Here is a 25,334-nt window from a genome sequence, read left to right on the forward strand (position 1 = left end):
GGCAGGCCAGCAACTCAAACACAGGTCTTCTGACTCTTACGCAGCACCTCACACAAATAAATAGCATTTTTTTTTCACAGAAGCATTTATTTTTTAAAAGGTTTTATTTTAAGTAATCTCTATGCCCAATGGGGGGGCTCAAATTTATATCCCCGAGATCAAGAGTTACATGCTCCACTGGCTGAGCCAGCCAGGCACCCCTTCACAAAGACATTTAAAATGCAGAAGCCGGGGCACCTGGGTGGCTCAGTTGGTTGAGCATCTGACTTCTGCCCAGGCCATGGTTTCGCAGTTTGTGAGTTCAAGCCCCACATCGGGCTCGTTGCTGTCACTCTGTCAGTGCAGAACCCGTTTCAGATCCTCCGTCCCCCTCCCTCTCTGCCCCTCCCCTGCTCGTTGTCTCCCTTTCCAAAAAATAAATAAAATGCAAAATCTGTCCACTTTAAAAATAAAAAAGTAAGAAATGTAAAATGTATCCAATATACACAATGCAAATAGGCTTCAGTTACACATAAGCAACATTTACGACTTTTTGCACAAGACGCGATTGCAATTTAACATTTGTTTATATTACAAGTAATCAAGATTAAGGTCGGTCTGTCACTACACCAAAATGGACCGTGTCCATTTTTATCTAACATGTCATAGGTGATCAATATGAACTTGATGAATGAATGAATGATCCACTGGTGTTGATTATAGCTAGAAGGGAGGTCATAGGCATGAGTTGAATTTAGCCTTTGGTTTAGGCAGGAGCAGAAATGCTAGAGGTATCTTACATGCTAGAGGTATCTTACACAGAAACACTGAAGATGGGAAAAAGGAATTACTTTTTAGTTGCTGGAAAGGATGAATTGGCTTGTACTGGATTCAGTGATTGAGCTCAAGGACAGGACTGATCTAGGCAGAGCAGATGCAGTTGCTAAGCGGTTGTTTACAGGGTATAAAGTCAGAGACTTGTTTTAATTCTATGAAAAAGAGTAGAAGGCAGTTTCTTAATGTGTGGTCCTCAATAGATCTGCATCAGAAGATGTGGGCAGTTTAAGAGGGCGGATTCCTGAACCCCGTTCAGAATCCCTGAAGAGGGGTGGTGCCAAGAAAATTTGCATTTTTAGCAACCTCCCCAGCTAATTCTCACTTCCAAATTTTGAGAATTGCTGGGCCAGAATAACAATAGATCTGCAGCAGGTCTAAGACTCTGACTAGGGGAACGTCTGCGCTATAAGGTAAGAAAGAAGAAGGGAAACCTTACACGAGAGACTGAAATAGCAGCCAGAGAGCCAGAGTCCAGAGTCCCTGTTAAGAGCCAAAGAGGGTGAAAGTTTAAGAACAAGTAAACTGCCAAAAGTGTCAAATGTAACAGAGATGTCAAGAATGAAGATGGAGAAAAGTCGTGAAGATGGAATCCAGATTTTTCTGGGCCCGGACCTGTCCTTCAAGATCCAACTCAAAACATTTCCTCCCCAAGGATGTGTTTCCTGCTCCGCTGGACAGAGTCCATCCATCGCTGTGGTATGTAATTCCATTATAGCATTTCATCTATTGTAGTGAAATTCTCGTCTTCTTCCTCATTAGAAATACCGGTTTTTCCTCCTCATTAGACTGAGAATTCCTTGAAGGCAGGAGCTGCTTCTCATTTCTTTTCAAATCTCCAGTGTCTGCCATAATACCTGGCATATAGAGAATATGTGCAAATGCCTGCTGATTGGGAAGGAACTGGGGGCTGAGAACACAGTCTGGGAGTGAAGGGAGAAGAATCCTAAGTGTTCGAAGGCAAATGAGAGCAGGGAATAATTAGAGAATCAGTTCCTGGAGACCATGAAGAAGATGTGATTAAAACCACAGCCTTAGCTTTAAAGAACTGGACGGGCAATTCTTTCTGAGTCTTGAAGGAAGCCAGAAAGGATGGGTGTACGAGATAAAGTCACTTAGCCCAGATGGCCCAACTCTAAATAAGTCAGAAAGCTAAGGCCTTTGCTGAGAATGAGGCACAGAAAGCAGGATCTAGAGCCCGAAGAAAGATGGGAAGGCTGTTAGTGGGAGTGTGCTGGTGGTTGGTGGTTCCATAAGACATTAAGAGATCCTATGCTCTATCCTCAGGCATTGTTAATAGAGTGTTGTTACAAGATGACTCCCTTTCGTAGCCCTTGAAATAACAGGCTGCATCTATCAGCCATGCTAATTGGAGCTGGCTAGCAGACCTGGGGCCTGAAACTCACTAGGGTCGCAGAGCTCTTCCTCTGGAACATCCCCTGCGCTTCCTTACCACCTCTTAAGGCATGCTGCGGTCCATCTCCTATCATAGATACTTGTCTTTTCCTTGTTAGACTGTAAATAGTTGAGGGAGAAGGCTGTGTCTTATTCACTGTTGTGCTGTACCTTAAGCATAGTGCTTTGTACACAACAGGCAGAGGATGTCTGTACCAGGCACACACCTCTCTATAGCATTTATCACACCATACCGTATTTGTTTGCTTCTTTGTCTCCCTTTTTAGATCACGAGCTTGAGGTTAGGGATGGAGTTGATGTATGTCTCTCTTGTGTTTGGAACTTTGTAGTTTTACAGATGTTTATTGAATCAAATTGTTGAAATGAGTGCACGGTTGAGAGACTGAATAAAAGATAGCAAAACGTGGGGAGTTGGGGAGAAATCTAAAAAGACAACACACTGCACAGACAGTATGTTTTGTTACTTTCCCTATCATCAATGTCATTCTGACATCAATCAGTAAGTGTGTAAACGCTGGTGAAAATAATGCTGGGGGACCGTTTTAAAATACGAAGTTAATGTTTGCAACACACGTTCTGGATCTTCTTATGTAAATTGCCAGCCTCTCCTTTCTCTGTAGAGGGCCTGGGTGAAAGCCCTGAGGGTCCCGGGCAGCTAAATGACTGCTTTGTCCAACATTAGTTACCTGCTTGTATGGGATGCAATGTTACATGAACGCAGTTACTGTTTCCTTTAGAATAACAATTTAAGTTTGACCTTGCAGGGAGAAATAAAAATAATGTTGAAACAGGGTAGTAACAATATAGGATCGCAACAATGAAAATCCACCGCCGCGACCCCCCTCCTTCCCTTTTACAGGAAAAATAGCTACAAAAAGGTTATCTTTAAATTTTCTTTGGTTTGCTAGGGCTTTTTTTTTTTTTTTTTAACCACTTGCTGGCAGTCTATGAGCGTAGGAGAAAATGACAAAAGCTGGCCCTTACATAGGGCATAGTATGTGTCCAAGTGTTATTCTATGTGATTTACATGTATGAACTCCTTTCTCTTAACAGCTCTTTGAGATGGATACCATTGTGATCTCCATTTTGGACGTGCTGAAACTGAGGGACGGAGAGGTAATGCAACGTGCTCAAGGTCATAGAGCTAGAAGTGGGGGAGCTGGAATTCAAACCCAAGCAGTCAGGCTCCATACATCAAAGAGGAAAGCGCTCGGTTAGGTGTCGGGTTTACCTGTGTGAGTTATAAAGGAAATCACTTATCTTTGTTGATTATGATAATCTCCGTATTTACAGAGGGCCTGTTATATGCCAGGGACGCTCATAGACGTTTAAGTTGCAGTATCTCATTTCTTCTTCACGATAAACCCGTGAGATAGTATTTTTAATCCCTATCTTAAAGACAAAAAAAAAAAAAAACAAAAAAACAAAAAAACAAACAAACAAAAAAACCAAAAAACCCAACTCTCAGATACAGAGACGAAAATTCTTTGGCCAAGGATTGAAATCCAGGTCGACCTACTCCACTACGAGCTTCTCAGTCTTTCCTGGCAGTAAAATGAGAGAACGGAGGACCTCAAAGGGATGCCACGAGAGTACAATGAAATAATGGATGTGAAAAGGCCTCGGTGAACAAGTGCAAGGGATCAGGCCTACCCACTTGAATCCCTGTTGAAAACTGGTTACCCAGGGTTCCCGCCCAACGGTTTCTAGTCCCAACCCTGCCCCTTCTCCGCCCGACCCACGGCGATATCTTTGAATCTCTTTCTCTATCTCCTCGGAGCCTGCCCCCAAACACTTGGCTGAGCGGCGGAGCGGAGAATAGAAGGTACGCGCGCGAGCAGGAGGCGGAGCTTGCCGCCCCGATCCGTACTGGGGGCGGCCTCGGCACATGCGCCGTGGTTCTGCGGCTTCAGTTGCCCCGGCCGTGCAGCCAACCGGGGCTCGCGGCGCGCTGGAGACGTATTAACGCTGTGTTGAGTCGTTGCGTGCGAGGGGGGCGACGTAAGGGCGCTCCGCGAGCCCGTCTCTCCTCGAATGAAAGGAAACAACCTCCGGCGACAGAGCCCCGCTCCCAGGCGCTGCCGGAGAACCGACACCGACTTCTTTCTCTTTCCCCTCATTGGCGCTTCTCCCCTGCCGTTCGCCTCTGGGCCCCGCCGGTGAGTCCCCACGGTAGCTCGGGGGCCCCCCATTCTCTGCCCGGCGGGAGAAGACAAGGAGGATGGCGGTGGCCAGGCCGCCGCCCCTGCCCGTTGTTAAGGGGGACTCTCGGTGGTCTCGCTTTATTGTCAAGGACCCCAGAAGCGCCGCTCGTTGAAGGCGCTTGGCAGAGAGGTGGCTGAGAAAAGTGCTTCGGAGGAGCTAAGGGAGCGGTTAGGCTCCAGCGTAGACTTCGGGGGAAGGGGCGCAGCATTTAGGGAGGAAAAAATACTGGGAATTTTTAGTCTTTGCCATCGCTTAGGACATATTTGGGAAGGAGGGAGACTCCCAGTTTGGGAAGCGTAAGAGGAAGAATGGTCAGGATGGCAAGAGGGTTGGCTTTGCGGAATGAGGAAAAACTCTGGGGTGGGGGGAATGAGGGGTGAAACTGAGATCTGAAACGAAGACTATTTGAGAGCGAACTCCTGGGGAAGGACGGTTAAAGAAAGTGGTGGGATATCTTCCTGGATTCGGCAGGATTGGAAAAGGACGATTAGGGGACCCTGACTTGACGACCGAAAGGACCTGCTAAAGTGTTTTAGAGGAAGATAGTTTTGCGAGTTTATCTAGCGCTTGATTAGAGGGAGGTCTTGGAGTCTAGTGTGTATTGAGGGATAAATAACGGAGAGAGGATCCGGTACGTTATGTGTACCATCCTTTTATTATATGGACGAATAGCACGGCATTCTTTTGAAATTTGTACGTTTCGATATTCTGCGTGGAAGTTGAAAAATCCTTTCTTTTTGAAAACCCCTTTTCTTTTCATCGGCTTACTACGTAATATCGGGTCTTATTCAGACAGTTCAAATTCTTTCTTACCCTTGGGTTTGAAACAACTGGAAAATTCCTTCAGTTTCCTTTTGAATAACCGCAAAAAGCAGTGCGAAGCATGTAATAATATCGTGCAACCAAATTCAGGTGCCCTTCCGGTTCATCTCGATCGTTTATTTCTCTCCACTGTAACTTTCCTGACCGAAATACTGCTTGTTTGGGGATCACGTTTATGTATTTTCAACTGTATGTTTCAGCTTGATTGCGTGTGGGATTGTTTGATCTTCCGGAACGGCAGTTTTTGTTTTGTTTTGTTTTGTTTTGTTTTTCTGTGGAAATGGTCTTTCAGATACGAGACGTTGAATGAGCTCTCGACTTGCTTCTTGAATGCTCTCCTTGATGTTTCAGGTTATTTCCACCTTGGTGCTTTACAGCATCTTGTAAAATCAGGAACGAATTGATTGCCTCAGCCTAACTAATCGAGCTTTTATATTTTTTCAGACATTTCAATTATGTTTCTCACGCTGTTATCTTTGCCTCTTTTTTTTCTGCTTTATAACATGATCCATAATGTTATGTTTCTTTTAAGGGAAAGGTTTCATTGTTGGGCAAAAGCATCAAAGTTTGATCTCTGCGTGCCCTGAAAAACCTTTTACGCTGAAATTAAAATGCCACATAGCTGCGTGGATCGTTATGAACCCCTTAATATTGGTCCTTGGAATGCCCTTATTCTCCTTAACGAGAGACCACAAGTGAGACAGCATTAGATAAAAATCTGTACTTTTATGATAAAGACATTTTTGTGAGGAGTCATTGTTTCCATGATGTTCCCCACTTCATGTTTCACAAGGAGGCTGTAAAAAATTAGCAAGATATGCACAGATACATTATTTTAATTTTAGTGGAAAAATCCATTTAGTCATTGCACATTGGGGAAAGTTTTTAATTGGTTTGGTGCACTTTGTTGTGTTTTCTGTTCACTTTACCAATTTAAACTGATGAAAACACTAGAATATTTTTGAATGCAAAATAAAGCGTACCTTTTTTCTCTCTTAGATTTTTGGGTATTTGATATCTTAGAAAAGGGAATTCGCAAAATTAGGATGACAAATTTACCTGTTTATAAATTCAAAACAGGCAGAATTCTGTACGGATACAATTTGAGGGACACCATTTTCAGAATCAATTTCAAGAGTAAAAAGTGCTTTTCTACTCTAGGACTTTTTAGAACCTTACAACCCGGTTTTATAGCCTATGCTAGGGTTGTGCACAAATTACACATTAAAGATGACTGTACAGATTAGATTCATAATGTGCTATCCTTTGAACTGGCCAAGGATGATCGGGGAGAAATGCTGAATATGTTACAGTGCTTTCAGACTGTCTACTATTCATTGCATAGTCGTAAAGAAAGCTAATTTAGAACTCAAATAGCAGATTTTGGTGCTGTTTGAATTTTGCTGTTTTGCATGGTTAATTCTAAAGATTTTGGCAGCTATATTCTTGATAAAGCAACTGAACACATATTTGCCTGTACAAATGCAAACACACTTCCCCTTTTGTTTCTTTTGTTTCTCTGTTATGTCCTTTTTTTTCTTTAATCCTAAAAGTATTTGCTGCCTGTTTTCAATCAGTTTCATGGTTTATAGGCAGTGCTGTGAATACAGTACTGTTGTAAAGTATCCGATGGCGTTTGGAAGACTGAGGTATTTAAAATTGTAGATAGCATTAAGGGTTTGTTAAACCCATCAACGCAGAGACTGCCAAGGCCTTTGAAGTTTTGTTTAAAAAACAAAACAAAACAACCCTAGGTATAAATTGATAAAAAGACCTGTTTCTTTGTGGCTTCACATTAAATTTTGATTAAGTATCTGCAGTTTTATATTATAAAGCACTGAGTGGTTTGCAGCTAACACCTTCCTGGCACCAGCTGCTACTGTTCTTGCTGGTGAATGAAGTGCTTCTCACAAAGCTACAATGTGGTGTCAGTGAGTCCATTTTTCAACATAGTATTATGAAAATACTCAAGTATATGGAAAAATGGGAAGAATTTTACTAAATTTTAAGATGAACATTGCAGATTTTATTAATTGTGACTTCTGTTGTGGCAGCCTGGATCCTGGACCGCTTAGTTCGGTTGCTTTGGGAAAACTACACAAATCACATAACTGATTTTACACTTGTTTAGATTCTTCTTAAGAATCCATGTTGAGATTGATGATCTAAATCTGAAACCTTCTATCTTAGAGCTTTTCTTCCCTTTCTTTGTGTTTGACTTTACCACCTAGAATTATAATTTGACTAGATTTAAGGGTCACACAGAAAAATTCTCCTTCCTTTATACAATATTGCTAATTTAATGTGAACATTACTGCATTTAGAGCACCACTCTCTGTTTGTAACTTTAACCTGCAGACTTTTGGAATAAGCCTCAGAGTCAGATAATATAGTTGTTTTTTTATAAATAATCGGTTCCTAAAGTATGGTTTTTACAAATAGACTTATAAGCTTAATTTTTTCTTTACTCTAAAGAGGGATACAATAGCAAAAATTTATTAAAGATGTATACGTGATTTTTTTCTAAACTTGAAAATAATTCACATTTTAAAAATAAGCGTTCCAGAGTCACGGTTAAGTGCATTCATTTCTCCTTTGTTGGTTTATGAATATGTGAACTTGAATGAGTTGTGCAATTCTAGAATTCTGTTCACTCTGGATATTGTGTAGTTCTCTTACAAGTTTCTGCTCTGTTCTCAGATATATAATTCTTGGTCTCCTTGAAGGGGAATCTAGCTACACATGAAAAATATTTTTCATTAATATTGTGAGCAGATGATTGTTTTAGTGTCACACATTGCACATTTTTAATTTATCCACATGGAAATCGTTTTAGTTATTTCACATATCCTCTAATTTGGGAGCAGTTTGATTTTTCCGAATTATTTCAGTAACTTATCTTTATGCATACATTTGGTTTTTTCATTATGGAGGCATTTCAGGTTTTAATGTTCATTTGTCTATTCTAAATACCCGCTTAAAAATGCAGATATTAAAACTTAGGTTAAATATTAAACAACTACATGACTGTGTAAATGGATATTAAAGCGCAATTAACCATTTTGTTGCCCTTCTCATTCTCTGTAGCATTTCTTGAGGCTTAAAGTGGCATTCTAAAAGCAATTTAAAAATCATGTCAAGCTCAGTTGAACAGAAAAAAGGGCCCACAAGACAGCGCAAATGTGGCTTTTGTAAGTCAAATAGAGACAAGGAATGCGGACAGTTACTAATATCTGCAAACCAGAAGGTGGCAGCGCACCATAAGTGCATGGTAAGTAGAGGCCGGCAGCCGAGAGACCCGAAACCGGGAGGACCCGACAGTGACTGACTGTTCCCGAACAGGATGAAAGTCAGTTAAATTTTTAAGAGCTGGTTTCTCACTAATGCTATGCCATTTGTACTAGAAAAGTTCCTTTTAAAGTTAACATCTTGTTGACTGTTTCACTGTAATGTCTTTAAATATGAATCTTAATTGTTTTTAAATGTAATTTATAGCTCTTTTCATCTGCTTTGGTATCATCACACTCTGATAACGAAAGTCTTGGTGGATTTTCTATTGAAGATGTCCAAAAGGAAATTAAAAGAGGCACGAAGCTGGTAAGTTGGTATTTCTGCCTCTTGAGAATAAAACTTACTTTAAGTTCATTAAAGAGGAAATTGCTTATTTTAGAGTGTATTGCATTATTATTAACAGTATAATTTTAAATTGCAGTCTTCCCCCCCCCCCCCCCCCGCCCCCCAACCAGAAATTCCAAGGCTGGGTTTAACCTATTTATCACTTGACAAAAAAGGAGGGAATCAATATTTATATTGTTCTGATTTTTTTTCTTTTCAAAAAGAATTAAAATCTTCTTGGAGGCTGTGTTGACTTAGAAAACAAGCAGTTTGCTTAATTTGAATAGATCACGTGTTAAAGGGTTCATTCAAGGGAATTTTCATAACTCAGATGTGTTTTCCTCGTCCGTCATCAAGTAATTGTGGTGATCATAAATGAAGGTGACAGTACCCTTTCGGCAAAACAATGTTACCACTTGCTGCATTTTATTGTCATTCAGCCATGTAACAGCATTTATGACTTTGTGTAACTTTTGATGGATTTTACTGTTTTTTCTGAAGGTATGTATGCTACAGTAACTTCCTGTAGTTGTCTTCACTACTGGTAACCAGATTGACAAGATACTATATTGCTGTTTTGGAAAAGTAATATTGTCTCCTCTCGGGACTTAGAAAAGTGCTCTCTGTACTTATGATGCAGTAGGGTTTACATTGAAACAATTTTCCCTCGTTTGGCTATTGTATTTCTCCTTTGAGCCCTTTATTGAAATTACATCTGTAAATGTACCTTCAGTAGCTTCACTCTCAAGTGTGCTGTTATTTTATTTTTTTAATGTTTATTTATTTTTGAGAGAGAGAGAACATGCACCTGAGTACACATGCGGGCACAGGAGAGGGGCAGAGAGAGAGGGAGACAGAGGCTCTATGCTGACAGCAGCGAGCCCGACGCGGCGCTCAAACTCACGAACTGTGAGATCAGGACCTGAGCCGAAAGTCAGACGATTAACCGACTGAGCCACCCAGGCACCCCTCAGATGTTTCATTATTTTAAAGATGGGTTTGGCAGAACATATATGTATGTTCTTGGGCACTGGATAATCTCCTATTTCGCGAAGAATAGGATGAGCAGAGGTAGGAACTGTCATTTTGATGATCAGGAATAATCCATTTTTTGTAAGTTGTCAGTCTTGTAGTATTAGGAAAAAAAGCAATATGAAGAAATTGAAGGAAGGATTTGAGACTTGCTTTAGGATAAATAATCTCAAACCCTAGAATCATTATTGGCACAGGTGGGAATTCAGAGGTCAGTTTTTGTGGTAGTGAGGCCTTAACTCTGAAAGCATTTGTATTCCCCCACACCCAAAACTGTTGTAGTAATAGAATGCTTCGTGGTTTTTTTAAAATATTTTTTTTAATGTTTATTCACTTTTCGAGAGACAGAGACAGAGCGTGAGCAGGGCAGGAGCAGAGAGAAAGGGAGACGCAAAATCCGAAGCAGGCTCCGGGCTCTGAACTGTCAGCACAGAGCCCGATGCGGGGCTTGAACTCACGAACTGTGAGATCATGACCTGAACCGAAGTCGGATGCCTGACCCACTGAGCCACCCAGGCGCCCCTCATGTTTTTTTTTTATCGTGATTTTTATTTGCTGGTTTTAGATTTCTTCATGTTTTTATGGCTTGCTGATTTTTGAGAACCAGAGCAGTATGTTTTTATTTCCTAGTCCTTAAAAACAAATTCAGATGCACAGAAAGAATACTATTTACTTGCAAGTGGTTGTGCTGTAAACCTTATTACCCCATTATTTATTCCTTGGCATTATGAATATGTCTGGAAAATGCTCTACATCCTGACTCGTGAGCATTTTGCTCCCTTGACGTGGCTGCTCTAGTCAGAACGGGAGCAGTTTTGGTCTCAGTGTTACTGATTATTAACAAATGCAGTGCCTCGTTTTACATGAAGCAGAATTGCTAAATCCAGTGGAGATTTCATTTATTTGGACGTGTTTGTGAAGAGAGCATCTGAACTTTGTACACGTTTCACTAATATAAATTATTTTGATTACTTTTTAATGGTATAGTATAGGGAGTTAATTTTTTCCCAAGCGCAGCGCGTTGTAAAGAACGGCATTTGTCCCTCGAACTGGGGATGGAAGAGCATCGGAGGTTAAGACCACAAACTATAGTAACAGACTTGGATTTGAATCGCAGCCCTGTCGCTGGCTGGCTGGGTGACCCTGGACAAGTTATTTACTTGTGTACACCACGTTTTCCTCACCTGCCAAAAGGAGACAGTGGCAGTGCTTGTCTCCCAGGGATACTGTGAGAATTCAAAGAGAGACTGTCTGGGACTTAGCGTGGTGCCTGGCACGTGGCTAGGACTTGGTAAATGGTAGCCACCCTGGTAGCCAGTGTTTACAAATAATAATAACCCGCTCATGTCATTGTAGGCTAATGAAAAGCATGCTGGGCTGGGAAGTCATGAGGCTGGTTTTTTTAATAACTCTGTCACTGACACATTATGTAACTTTAGACAGGTCGTTATTTGTCTTTTTGCCAGTGGTAAACAGATAATGCTGCATCACTGCTTACTAGACGGTGATGTTACATGACTAAAAATTTCTATAAAAGATCAAAAGAGTTGCCTTAGGAAAGGTGTTTCAAAAGCTATTTTGAGGCCCTGGGCATCTATTAGTAAGGAATAGGGGCAAAAGGAAAGAATTTGAGCCTATAGTTGTGTTCCTTTTCCTCCTCCCAAATGTCAGGATTTAAATAAGTTACATGGGGGATAGGACTCGAGTGGCATTCGTATGTTTAACTTTGATCTGTGCAGGGAAGGTAGGTCGTGAATACCCACTGAAAATAGACAGGTGCTTCCAAGTGAGGCTCCAGCCGGTACCTGGTGTTGGCTTAACAGGTGCTCCCTGGCACCAAAGAGAAGTTTCGAGAGAAGAGGCTGGGACCTGCGATGAAAGTGTATAGGTGACCAAATGGGGTCAGAGTCTGAGAGAATGGGAGGTCACAGAGCAGGAGTTACAGGAATGTGGTTTTTATGTTCTTGCTGCCATAGGCAGTTTTCCAAGGTTTTCATGTCAGTCACAAAGATGAGGGGAGGAAAGCTATTCTGTATAAACAAAATCATCTCTTTTTCATCACCTTTGAGCGCCCAGATGGACCAGGAATGGCCAGAGTACTAAGAATTTTATCATTTGAGTCTCTGTTTTTGCAGTTGAGACAGATACATATTTTTCCAGAATGGTTTCCCAGTTCCTATTGAAGCCGTATGAAGACACCACATCTGTACCATCTACTCTTACCCTCCAGCCACCTAGCACAGAAATGCATACTTCCAAGTAAAATTATGAATCATCATGACTGTTTTCATTCTCTTTGAGGAGATGCTTGAGTATATTTGAAGAACATACTCTTTCTGGAGGAAGCTAGGTGGTGAAATCCTTAAGAGTTCTACGTTGGATAGCTACTGTTACAATTGGTAACTGTGTCAGATATATCACTCTAAGGACAGGAGTTCAGAAGGCCCTTTAGTTCCTCTTCCCTCACCCCCATGCAAGATTGCCTACAAGCCATCCAACATAAGATTTTTCCCCGCTGTTTTTTTAATGTTTTATTTATTATTTAGAGAGCATAAGTGGGGGGAGGGACAGAGAGAGAAGGGGACAAAGGATCCAAATTAGGCTCCGTGCTGACAGCAGCGAGCTTGATGTGGGGCTCAAACTCACGAACTATGAGATCGTGACCCGAGCCGGACTCTCATCTGACCGAGCCACCCGGGCATCCCTTGTCTCCGCTATTAAATATATCAAGGAGTTGTGATTCTACCCAAGCAACGTGAATCATGACTGTCATTATATTACACTCTTCAGAATTGAGGAATCCATCCTTCTTTGTAATTTAATTACCTCACTTAATTTAAAACCATTTATTTTAGGTCTCTCTCCTTCCATTAAAGGAAGTATTTGGGTTTTTTCTTTACTAAAAATGGACAGTCTTTCATATACTTGATGACTATCCTCAGGTCACTCCTGAACTTTCCCCTTTACAAACTAAATTTTACTCCCATGTCTAAAGAAATCCTCTGAACGTTTTTCCTGCTTTTTCCAGTGGTAGAAATAGATAAAATTTATTGAACACTTAAGATGTGGGCAAAGTACCTTAAATACATGATTCTTTTTAATCCTGACAGTCATAATGTGAGATAGGAGGTTAAATCTCACTTTATGGATGAGGAAACTGAGGCTCAGTGCAGGAACCTGACTAAGGTCCTGTAGCTAGTAAGCGGCAGAGCTGGTGCTTGACTTTAGGGCCAGGCGACTCCAGAGCCGGAACTCTTCATCACACTAGGTTATACTAGACTGCCTTTTACGCTACTCAATCCCAAATCATATTTTAAGAAACGTAATTATTAGGGCTTAGGAGTTTTCTCATAAATATGGAAATACTTTTGAATTTAGGACATAATCTAACTCCTGTTAATATATTCTCTTCACAGCATTGTTAGTTTGGGGGACAAAAATCTTACATACATACTAGGTGAGAATATTCTGATTCTGTTACCCTCAAGATATCTTTTGTGGCCTCTGAAAATGAAAAGACCAATTTTAGGTGGTCTTTACTTTGTTATTTCCTCAGTACCAGTGGAATGTCTGGCGCCCTAGAGAAATGGGGCATCTGATTTTGAGTTTATGATCTAGATATCGGGCATGCCGTGAATCTGCATCTATGACAATTTATACATACACCTTTTTATTGTGTGTGGGAGGAGCCTTGCCTATTCAGGTAAGTAAGACTGCTTCCTAGAGATGGTAAGGTTTAAAAGAGGGAGCGGGGGGATGAGTCCAGGAAAGAGGTTAACTACCAGAACAGGTCATTGAGACCGGCAGTAATGGTTCAGTTGAGTAAGCTGGGATAGTTGCCGGGTCTTTAAACCTTAGACAGGAATTTCAACTTGGATAGTAAGGGGATGGGGATGGGGAAAGCAGGATTTTTCAGGAGAAAAGGGATATACAGTGGTCACTATGGAGAATGAAACCTAATAACGGCAGCATTTTTGTCTGCTATACATAGATGTTCTGCAAGGGCATCTTAAAATGCATCCTGTCTAAAGCATTATTCATCATCTCCCTGCACTGAACCTTGATTCTCTTTCTAAATCCTTTACCTTCAAGTCTTCCTTCTTCCACATCTGTCACATTGACTCTCCTTCTGGGATGTCTCTGCTTCCTTTTCTTTCTTTTTTTTTATTTTTTTTTTTTAATTTTTTTTTTCAACGTTTATTTTTATTTTTGGGACAGAGAGAGACAGAGCATGAACGGGGGAGGGGCAGAGCGAGAGGGAGACACAGAATGGGAAACAGGCTCCAGGCTCTGAGCCATCAGCCCAGAGCCTGACGCGGGGCTCAAACTCACGGACCGCGAGATCGTGACCTGGCTGAAGTCGGACGCTTAACCGACTGCGCCACCCAGGCGCCCCTCCTTTTCTTTCTTAATGCTCCCCTGCATCCAGTCTTCCTCTTCCCATCCTTCCAACATAACTGCTGGTAATCACTTGATCTCTGCTTCCCTGCCTCCAAACCTTTACTGGTGCCTTACTGTGTATGAAATAATACCCAGAGGCCTCAGCCTGCCTCTCAGAAGTCATAATCCACCTTTCCCATTTTTGATCTCCTTCTCTCTCCTCTTGGTTTCCCATACATCCTCTTTGTCCCCAATGTTGTGCAGGCACTGACATTATCCTAGCTGTCTGTCAGTTCTGTTTTTGCGTTCAGCTCAACCTTACCTCTGCCACTGAGTTTAACATGCTGTGCACTGTAATTGTTACACCTGTGCAAGTTTCTTCCCTACTATATCGTGAACTCTGGGAGGGTAGAGACGATTCTCTTTGCCTAGCGCAGGATTCAGTGGGGACAGTGCATGGAAGGCACTTAGCAGGGTACTTGATGTCTCATTTGTGCTCAATAGCATTTTAATAAATGGGCACTCATTCATTGTTGAATTGGAAGGAGAGAAGAGCTTCAATCGGATAATAGTGTGAAACCTTAATGGCTAAGTATAAATTGGCTAGGGAGGTGATGGTGTAGCATAAAATTCCTCTTTTTTTGTTAATCAAAATTTTAGTGCTGTTTGCAACTCTAGCAGTTTGAAAAGGAAGGAGAGAAATCGAAAGGGAAAACTCAGGTTGGTTACTTGTTCAGGATGGTAGAGCGCTATGTATGCATCACACCGGAGGGTTGTCGTGTTTCTTCAACATTCCCTGGCCTGGTATGGTGTTATTTTTGTTGTTTCCTTAGGCATTGTATTTGTCAAGTCCTCCGTCTGGAGTCTAGAATTCATCTGTCTGTCCATTTATCAGTTACTTAATTTAGTGCCTACTTTGTACCAAAGCAGGATGCTTAGACACTTTGGGTACAACCACGAATGCGTCTAGTTTAGCCTTAGGAGTATGTAAAGAATGCCACAAGAGAGGTGGGATACAGGACCATCATGAATTCTATTTGGGAAGTCAGAAGGCTTCACAGAGAGTGACATTTGAAATGTGTTCCACTGGGAAAGTGATGCTGTAGAAGTCAAAGGGGGAAGAGTTTCAAGGAGGAGGAAGTGGTCAAAAGTATTAGATAAGTATTAAATGGCAGTGCTATTTAAAGTAGAGTCAGTGGCTCGTTTAGCATTCGGTAAGGGCGAAATGGGGTGCCCACAGTGCACAGAATGCTACTGCTGCTTGCTTGCTTGCTGCATACAAAGAAGCAGAAGATGCCAGGTGATTAGTGGTGCTACGAAATCCTTAGAGCAGTGGTCCTTAGCCAACTTTTACATCAGAAGAGGAGTGGGCAGGGCATTACAGGCATGTATCTTTTGAAAAAGATTCCTACATGATTTTGGATGAACACTCCTGGCTGTGGACCAGTGCCTTAGAAGATGGGTTGACCAACTTTGATTATAGGACCAGGTAATAAATATTTAAGGATTTGCCAGCCTTATTGTCTCCATTGTAGTCACAGACAACACACAAAGAAATGAGCATGTCTATGTTCCAGTAAAACGTTATTTACTAAAATGGCTGGTGGGCTGGGTCCGGCTTGCAGGATCCCTGCCTTAGGGTATCTTTGTGGAAGAACAGGTAAATTCTTCCTGAGTCACTGGCCTCGTGGTCATCTGTGTAACTGAGTGTACGTGCATCACGAGTATATTCATCTTAATGTGTACTTTTTTAAAAAGCTCAGGTGATGGCATGCAGATTAATGTGTGTAGGTATTTTACGTGTCATTTGTATTGAAATGAATTTTGCTTTACTTTGGAGATGATTAAGGAGAAAGGATGTAAGGTAAAAGAGAAACTTCAAGTCCACTGCTGGAGAAAATCAGCTCTTTGACTATTACTGAATAAATTATTTTTTTCTTTTGCCTTCACATACTACTTCTTTGTAATTGAGAATAATGTAAATTTATGTCATTACGTAACTACCTCTTATCTATTTGTGCTAATGGAGGAGCATCCAAACCAGTAATGTAAAATAATCTATGTTTGGTTTTGGGGGATGTGTTGGTACTCACTTGAGTACGGATATGTGTTTGACATTTCCCACTGAGTGAGTATATATAGTGGGCAACACGGCAGTTTAAAGTACCCTCAGCCTGAACTATAGAGCTGAGCTCAGAAAAACTATCTGAATGTTTCAGATGAAAAAAAAAAAACCTTCAAACGCTACAGTGAGAATTTATATTCCTCATCAGTGATGACTCACAAAGTCTGATAGAGTTGGAGTTTGTGATATTCAGACCAAGGTCAGGAGACCAGGTTAAGTAAGAACTTGATAGGCTTCATTAGTTCATGGCCCTCCAATTTCAAAAAGCTTTCTGAACTCATTTATTCAGTAACTGCTTAGATTTAGTCTGTTACTCTAATGAAAACAAGTACTTTTCAATGGCTCTGGTTTTTAGAAGCACTTGGAATTTTAAGGTCCTAACCTATCAGTTTTGTCCTTTTTTAATAACTTTGATGGTTTTCGGATTTCTTTTTTGCTTTCCAGCTTCCCATTTAGACCTGATTATTACATAAAGTTTATTATTAATAATATTCTATTGTTAACTTGGTGTTTTTGTGAGACCCTCTTCAAAACGCTGAACTGTTTTGTTTTGTTTTTTTTTAACTGTAGCTGTAGTATAACCCAGATGGCAGTTATGTGTTCATGTTTCACCCTACCACACAGTGGTATTCTTCTTAGGAATTTTTAACAGGTAAATTGGATAGCTGTCATTTAAACAGATAAGTCAGAGGTCACTCTTGTTTTCTAACAGTGTTGGATATGTAAGGTATTACTGTAAATAAAGCCGTGAACCTGGAGTTCAGGAGCATGTTTTAGGCAGCTCTGAAAACTTACCCTAACGGCCTTGTCCCGCATTCATTTTTATCGAAGGCAGTGTTATCCGTTATTAAAAACAACACAAAAAACCAGACACCAGTGTAAGGTGAACTGCCCTCACTTTAGTTTTGTCTCCTGTCTCCTGTGCAGATATCCCTGGTACCCTGTCCCCAACTCCAGTGCTTTTTATGTTTCCCTGGCCTGCAGACTCAAGAATACGGCCTCGTTTTGGAACCTCTTTTGCATTCTCATACATTTGTAGCCCGTTTCTTAGAGCAGCTGTCTTGAGAGTAGTTAACCACTTGGCTGTGAGGATTTATATCTATACGGTGGTGGTCGGTGATAGATACTGGTACATACACAGCAGTTAAACTGGGCAAAGCGAAGTCTTAGCAAGTGAGCCCTTTGTCACTTGGTTCCATATGGCTCTGTCTAGCCATCAGATTCCAGCTTTCCTTTCTGCCTGTCCTAGAAGTTGGCAGTCTTATTTTAGTTTTACTTTGTGTCTCTCTGTGGTCTTCGTTGAGTTTTCCCTGAGCTTCGCCCATAGCTCCCGAGAAAGCAGTATTTCGCCTTTTATTCCTTAGGATTTCTTCCTTTTACAAACTGAACTTCAGCCCTTGCCTGGTTTAATTGACTGAGGAGCAGGTACATCCCAGCTTCTGGCTCCCGCAGGACTTTAGCTCAGTCATAGCCCTTTCGGTTCCCTTTATCGGCACTCATGTGTGATTTAGTTCCTCTTTAGTCTAGGTCAGCTCGTTGAGACTAAGCTTGTGGGGTACAGCTTAACCTTAACATAGTAGAGTTTCACTGATAGTAGAAGAGTGGTTACCACAGGCAGGACGGTGGGGAGGTGTTGGTTAACGAGTAAGAAGTTGCAATTGGGAGGGTGAAGAAGTCTAGAAGCCTGGTGTACGGCACGATGACTAGAGTTAATGCTACGTTGTATACTGGAAATTTGTTTCAGAGTAGATTTCTGGTGCTTTCACCACACACACATGCACACACACACACACACACACACAAAATGGTAAGCGTATGAAGACATGAAAATGGTAAGCATATGAATACGTGGCTATGCTAATCAGCTCAACTGTAGTAACCACTTCACTAATATTAAAATATCATGCCATGCATTCTAAATATGCATAACTTATATTTTAAAAATTTAGGAGCTAGCGTAGCTTCTAGCCACACTGTAAAGATGATGTGCAAATATCTGTAATAGGATAGGGCCTTTTTTTCCAGTCTCCCCATGTCAGAAGAGGTGTTTGAGTTTTGAGGCGTACTAGGTGTACTAGGGAGCAAACTGAAGAGACGAGTAGAAGTAAAAGAAAAATGATTCTTACCAAATTTTTCACCTCTACATAAAGAACTTGAAATCAGGGTATGAACAGGATAAGGTGACAGTTAACATTTATACTTCTTTGGGGGCCGAAAATGAGCCCTCAACTGAATATTTGATACGTGGGACAGACAGACATTTTTGCAGGGGGAAGGGGTCCACAGTTGACCATGTTCCTGTCAGATTCTCTTTCATTTTCCCACGTTGGAAAGAGTCACAGGTAGTACAAACTTGATGTTCAATGGCAGCTGACAGGCATTCTGCTAAGAGCCCAGGAGGGACTGACAAGTTTGAGGGCAAATGTTTTATGTCAAGAGGAATACAGGATAACGTTACCCGGGTCTGGCCAACTGGTGCCAGCTGTGTTGGGGTCCCATTTTCCTATTACTCCACTTTTTCAAGAGAGGTCGTCTTTTGTCTTCTTTTCCATAGCTTTTCTTAAGGAAAGTGTACCAGCCATCTATCTAGTTTCCCATCTTCTTTCATTTTTTCTTTTTATCTCTTTTTGATTCTCGACCTTGTATCTAACAGGGCGAATCTTTTCCTCCCAAATATTCTTGCCTCTGTTCATTCTGTGCCCCTTCAACTACAATGTTCTCCTCAGTTTTACCTCTCCAAATTCTAGATCAGACTGTTTAAATTTTTAGGCATACTTGAAGATTATTATGTTAAATCTGCAGGTATTAGAACCATGAGTGAGAAAAAAAATACACCAGAAGATATTAAAATCTTCAGTAACAGAGTAAGCTTAAAGTCAATACATTTATTGAACAAAGCAGTGTTTATCTTCCCAAAAACTCAGTCTAGAAACAATTGATGGATAAAATCTATACATTTATAAATATAATTAGCCAGACAAAGAAGTCAAATGGTAAGAGCCAAAATGGATGCTGTATCTTAAGTCCCATAGGAGTTCAGGGCAGAAAGGATTATTTAGGGGCTGGGGTGTAGTAGTCTGCTACACTTCAAGGTGACAGTTACGTTTCTGTTTTGTGCTCCTAGGTACACAAACACATTTAAATTTTATATTTAGCCTTATGGATAATTTTTGCTATTTTGTTAGCACCTTGCCAAAACTTCATATACAAGCGGGTATTTTTGCTTTTATATGAATGCTGCTTAAAATAGATCCAGTAAATTCTAATTGAGAAAAATTCCTACTCCTAACCTTGAAAAGAATTTTCCACTCTTTGAAACCATTTTTATTGGTATATCTTTTTTCTGCCTTGAGAGGAAATAACAAAAGTGAGAATGAGCATTTCCTCACTTAAAAATTTTATCTGTCCTAAATTGCTGTAGTTAACTGGTTATACTTTGGGTGGATTTAAATTGAGAACCAGCTAAAACAAATTTTGATATATTTTGGACATTTGGTTTCCTTCTTATTCTCAATGAACTGAAAGATGGGTATTAAAAGCATTTGCTGGAGTATTCCCAATACTGTTGATTTTTTAGTTTACTTTAATTTTTTTTTAATGCTTGTTTATTTTAGAGAGAGAGAGCGCAAATGGGGAAGAGGCAGAAAGAGAGGGAGACACAGAGTCTGAAGCAGGCCCCAGGCTTCGAGCTATCAGCACAGAACCTGATCTGGGGGGCTTGAACTCATGAATCGTGAGATCATGACCTGAGCCGAAGTTGGATGCTTAACTGACTGAGTCACCCAGGCGCCTGTATTTATTTTTAAGTTTGTTTGTTTATTTTGAGAGAGACAGAGGCAGCGTGAGTAGGGGAGGGGCAGAGACAGGGAGAGAGAGAATCCCAAGCAGGCTGTGCACTGCCAGCTGCGGAGCCCAACGTTGTGCTCGAACCCACGCACCATGAAATCATGACCTGAGCCCAAACCGAGAGTCAGATGCTTAACCGACTGAGCCACCCATGCGCCCCGTTTTATTTCTTTATTTTGAGAGAGTGAGAGAGAGGGACAAGATCTTAAGCAGGCTCCATGCTCAGTGTGGAATCTGAGGCGGGCCTCAATCCCATGACCCTGGGATCATGACCTGAGCCAAAATCAAGAGTCAGGTGTCCAACCAACTGAGCCCCCCAGGTGCCCCTAAAATAATTTTTTGTATATGAAAGTATTTTTGTCCATTGTAGAAAAATCAGAAAATACGGGAAAGTATAAACAAAACCATCCACCCAGTGACACAGAATCTGAAGCAGGCTCTAGGCTCTGAGCGGTCAGCACAGGGCCTGATGTGGGGCTCGAACTCACAGACTGCGAGATCACGACCTGAGCTGAAGTCAGACGCTCAACTGACTGAGCCACCCAGGTGCCCCTGAATCTCATTTTTTTTAAGACTAGAGTAATAGAAGTAAAATTAGTGGATCAGGAAATAAGAACTTTTAAAGAGCTCTTTGATAAATAAGGCAAGCTGCTGTCCAGAGTGTAGTGATTTCTAGCAGGATATGCGCACGCCCATCTCACTATTTTTGCCAGTGTTGAGCCAAGTACAGTATTTTTAACAGCACCTCCCCTCCTTTCACTTTTACTTGCTAATTGAATTCAATAATGTTTTTCAAAATGTGCCTGTAAGCCCATTTTTGATGAAACTTCAAGATGAACTACTTGCAGTAGAGTTCTAATGAGATGGGGTATGTTTGACTTGTTAAGAAAAACTGGTTGTAAAGTAGTACATGTGGAATTATGTACAGAAATACTGCCATGCAAACACTGTAACGCACCATCAGGGCATCTCTACTTGGTAAGCATGAGTGATTTTTAAATTTCCTTTGTGCCCTTGTCTTTTCCAAAATTTCTCTAATTGTGTTTTTTGATGAAAGATACAATTTGCTAAAATAATAAAACTTCATAATTAAGCTGCACTACAAATGCTGCACTTCCTCAAGAATTTATAAGCCACCCCAAAGTATTTAACAGCTTTTCCTGCTTGATGACTTGGCACAGTATTTCTTTTTAACAGTAATACTCTGAAGTTTCTGTACTTAAGGAAATGGAGTATTTCTCTAGTATCAGTAATGGGCACTGGCCCTCCTGCTTTCTGGGGTGTACCTGCCTTGAGAACGTTTCTACTTCTGACTTAATAGGAGTATTTCTTAAATGATAGCTTGATTGAGAGGTTGAGGCTCTGACTTGCTTAAAGAAGTATAAGGAATTTTATTGGAATTTATATTAGCCTCTCCGTATAGCAAAAATGCTTAGGGGCCAAGTGATCCCAAAGTTAGGATGGTAAGTGTTCTTTATGTTAAAATCAATAGAGGAGTGAGAACGGTTCCAAATGAGGTATCTAGAAACCAGCAATTTTTAAGATTTACCTTCTAGTGAATTTGTTTTGGCATGGCATTTGTAGCTTCGGAGATAGCCTCATTGAAAGTCCACTCAGTCCAGTATACTATGATACGTTAATCAGAACCACTAGCAATCATTGTTATGTACTTTAAAAAAAAATTCTTTTTTAATGTTTATTTCTGAGACAGAGAGAAACCGAACATGAGTGGGGGAGGGGCAGAGAGAGAGAGAGAGAGAGAGAGGGAACCGCAGAATCCGAAGCAGGCTCCAGGCTCTCAGCTGGCAGCACAGAGCCCGACACGGGGCTTGAACTCACAAACCGTGAGATCATGACCTGAGCTGAAGTCGGTCGCTCAACCAACTGAGCCACCTCGGTGCCCCAATTCTTATGTACTTTTTTAAAAAAGAGCTTTTTCCTAAATTGAGAGCACGAGCTAGTTCAACAGTAGGAATTATCCAATAAAGTTAGAACGTAAATACATTAAAATCTGTTTAAGAATATGTTCTTTTATCTATTTGCCCAAATTCATAATGCGGGAGGTAACAGATTAAATTAAAATAGATGAGCATGTTTTCAGAATCAACATCACAAATTATTTTTAGAGCTTGAGATATTTCAAAATCTACTTTAATTCTTTTATCCTTCTTCCCTCACTTGAAATTGATTTTACCAAGTTCCCCAATAGTATGTGAGGTTTTTCTCCCCAGAGATTCTCATTAAGTGGAGATGTGAAGGACAAATTGTTTCTGGTATGAGACATTTTCTGCAGTTACTCATTTCCAGGAAAATCTGGATTGTGGAAAGGGCTAAGTTATATACAGCTTACATTCCTGCTATGCAACATTTCAAGTTTTCTCTTGGCCACAGTGAAACAATAGACATTAATAATATTCCATTAATTTTGTCAATGTTTAACATGGGGGAAAACACCCCTGGTAGAATTTTATTCAAATTATTTCTAGGCGAGAACACAAGAAAAATGGCATTATTAGTTACAAAACTTCAATAACCAGTTTGTTTTCCTTGACAGAGATTGATATGCCTCTAACCTGACATCACGGCCTTAGGAAAATCGCACGCTAGTAATAATTATTTTATTGTTTTGCTGTAGATGTGTTCTTTGTGCCATTGTCCTGGAGCCACAATTGGTTGTGATGTGAAAACCTGTCACAGGACGTACCACTACCACTGTGCATTGCATGATAAAGCTCAAATACGAGAGAAACCTTCACAAGGAATTTACATGTAATTATTTAACTTCTTTAAGTTTTTTTTCCACAGTCCTACTTTAGGGTTTTGTAAAAGTTTTTCCCGTTTCAAAGCATTTCATCATCATTGTAAAGGGTGTTTTTGGTAAGGAATTTAATGGTTAGAGAAATGGCATAGGACTTTTAATAAGATTTGTGGAATCCAGCTTATGAATGGGGTGAAGTGTACTGCTCATTTTCTTAATTTGAGAAATGAATTTCGTTTGTTTACTTCATAATTTTTGATTTCTTCATTTTTTTGTAGGGTGTATTGCCGAAAACACAAGAAAACCGCACATAACTCTGAAGGTAAGTCATTCAGCCGCTTCTCAGTATCAGGAAGAAATTTGAGTGAATTCTGTACCGATTTTTGCCATAAGATGTATCTCAGTATTGAATACATTTCAAAGAATTAAGAAAAGTGTTAGGACAAACTAATATACATAGTGGAAATGATCTGAAGTTTTAAGGAAAATTTTACCCCTAAACTTAGTTCTTGTAAGGAGTATGTTGAGAATGTATTTATCTTTAGGAAAACACATGACGGCGGGGGTTTGGGATTTCTGTGATCACGAAAGTGGTAGTAGATTGCAAAGGTCATAATTGGGATCTGTGCTGCTGTCAGATACGCAAAGTGTGAACGAAGGCCACTGGTACTACATTTTGTGATCACCAGGCTTTCTGTTAGGTTTTCATGTTGTAGTACTGTTTTAAAAATACAGACATGTTCATAAGAAGTAATTAACTTTAAAATATATTAACTTTTGAAATTATAGTTTATCTCTCCTTAAATTTAGATAAAACAAGGTCAGGGATGTTTATATATAGTTAGCCAAGTTGTACCTGGTCTTTAAACGGTATGGAAAAGTTCTTAAATTGAATTCTTATATCATACCTTTACAAACAGATGGTTTTGATACTGTCACTGGCAATATAAAAAGGCTTAGATTTAATCTGAGATTGTTCTGTCCTTCTATTTAGATTAGAGATCTTTAGTTTTTGTTAGCCTCCGAGAATGCATTGCTTAGCAGTAGAATGGTTTCAGCCTGTTGATTTAGGAAGTGGTTTCTTTTATAAAGACTTACCTAGTTATCAGTGTTAGCATATTAAAGTTTGTGGCCCTTTTTGATATCTTAGATCTTGGCTGTATCCTACCCTTTGGGACTCCAGATTGGTTCCATTACTTTAGGATAGTGCTGGTTATATAATCTTCAGCAAAAACTTGTCTTTAAGGTAAACAGATTCCATAGCTGTTAACAACAGAACATTTCGGAGGTGATAAAGTACAACTGAAAAAAACCTTTATGTTTTCCTTGGTTTTTTCCTCATTTAGTTCTAGAATTCAGTTCAAAAACCTTTTGTTCAAAGGTTAAGAGGAAGCTTTCCCACCTTTCATTGGTTCAGATTTTAACAGTGTGTTTTTTTTAATTTTTAATGTTTATTTTTGAGAGAGAGAGAGAGAGACAGGAGAGAGTGGGGGAGGGGCAGAAAGAGAGGGAGACACGGAGCTGCCAGCACAGAGCCTGATGCGGGACTCAGACTCACAGACTGCAAGATCACGACCTGCGCCACAGTTGGATGCTTAACCGACTGAGCCACCCAGGTGCCCTGGATTCTCTTTAAAATTGTAGTGACCATATATGTATGGTAAACCAAGGATTAAGAGCTGGGATCTGATGAAGATGAGTCTATGAACACCCTGGGGCAGAATACTTGAGGGTGGCAACAGTGATTAATGTAGGCAGCTCCCCTTTTATTCGGTAGATTTCTGAAGCTGATAGTACCATCTAGTGGTAGAGAAAAGTCACTGCAGACTGTAAAGTAAATTTTGGCCACCTTTTTGCTTTGAGAAATTTATTGAGAAAGATCTAAATTACTGCTTTTCAAGATGACTTTTTTCATGTAACTGGAAGGATTCCTAAATTCCTAAATTATTCAAATTTGTAATACAATTGTCTTGAATTTGGGGTTCGTTGTACATTTTTGTAGCACTTTGGGGCCCCTTGTATTATTGATATATACGTAGTGTGTATATACTCATATTGTAGAACTTGAAATATAATTTTACAATTTATCATTTTTATCTAGCTTGTATTTGACATTGAGTGCTTTGTCAGAAACAGAACTTCCAATTACTTCATTGTTCTAATGGGAAACATATGTTCTACTTTATGATTGTAATTTATGATTGGGGTTTATAGGATTGTATTTCAGGGACTATCTTTGAGAATTATACCGCAGTAGTTTGTATAGCAAAGAGGAATTGATTACCTGTGGCAGTGTCTTGATTATTTGCCATCGGTGGCTCA

At 40.3% G+C, this 25,334-nt stretch overlaps 1 protein-coding gene across 4 annotated transcripts in view; it reads left to right on the forward strand.

The window, feature by feature from the left end:
• The first annotated feature begins 4,227 nt into the window (after positions 1 to 4,227).
• Positions 4,228 to 25,334, forward strand: part of PHF6 (PHD finger protein 6) — a 46,833-nt gene continuing 25,726 nt past the window's right edge. For 3 of the 4 annotated variants that reach the window (XM_047844216.1, XM_047844217.1, XM_047844218.1), the window contains exons 1-5: positions 4,228 to 4,388; positions 8,344 to 8,527; positions 8,752 to 8,853; positions 22,890 to 23,023; positions 23,291 to 23,334. In XM_047844216.1, coding sequence (XP_047700172.1) covers positions 8,390 to 8,527; positions 8,752 to 8,853; positions 22,890 to 23,023; positions 23,291 to 23,334 — 418 coding nt within the window. In that variant the 5' untranslated portion in view covers positions 4,228 to 4,388; positions 8,344 to 8,389. The remainder of the gene's footprint in view (positions 4,389 to 8,343; positions 8,528 to 8,751; positions 8,854 to 22,889; positions 23,024 to 23,290; positions 23,335 to 25,334) is intronic. The other variant, XM_047844219.1, reaches the window with a different exon arrangement.

This window comes from Prionailurus viverrinus, chromosome X (genome assembly GCF_022837055.1).
Source record: "Prionailurus viverrinus isolate Anna chromosome X, UM_Priviv_1.0, whole genome shotgun sequence".
In the NCBI taxonomy this organism is placed as follows: domain Eukaryota; kingdom Metazoa; phylum Chordata; class Mammalia; order Carnivora; family Felidae; genus Prionailurus; species Prionailurus viverrinus.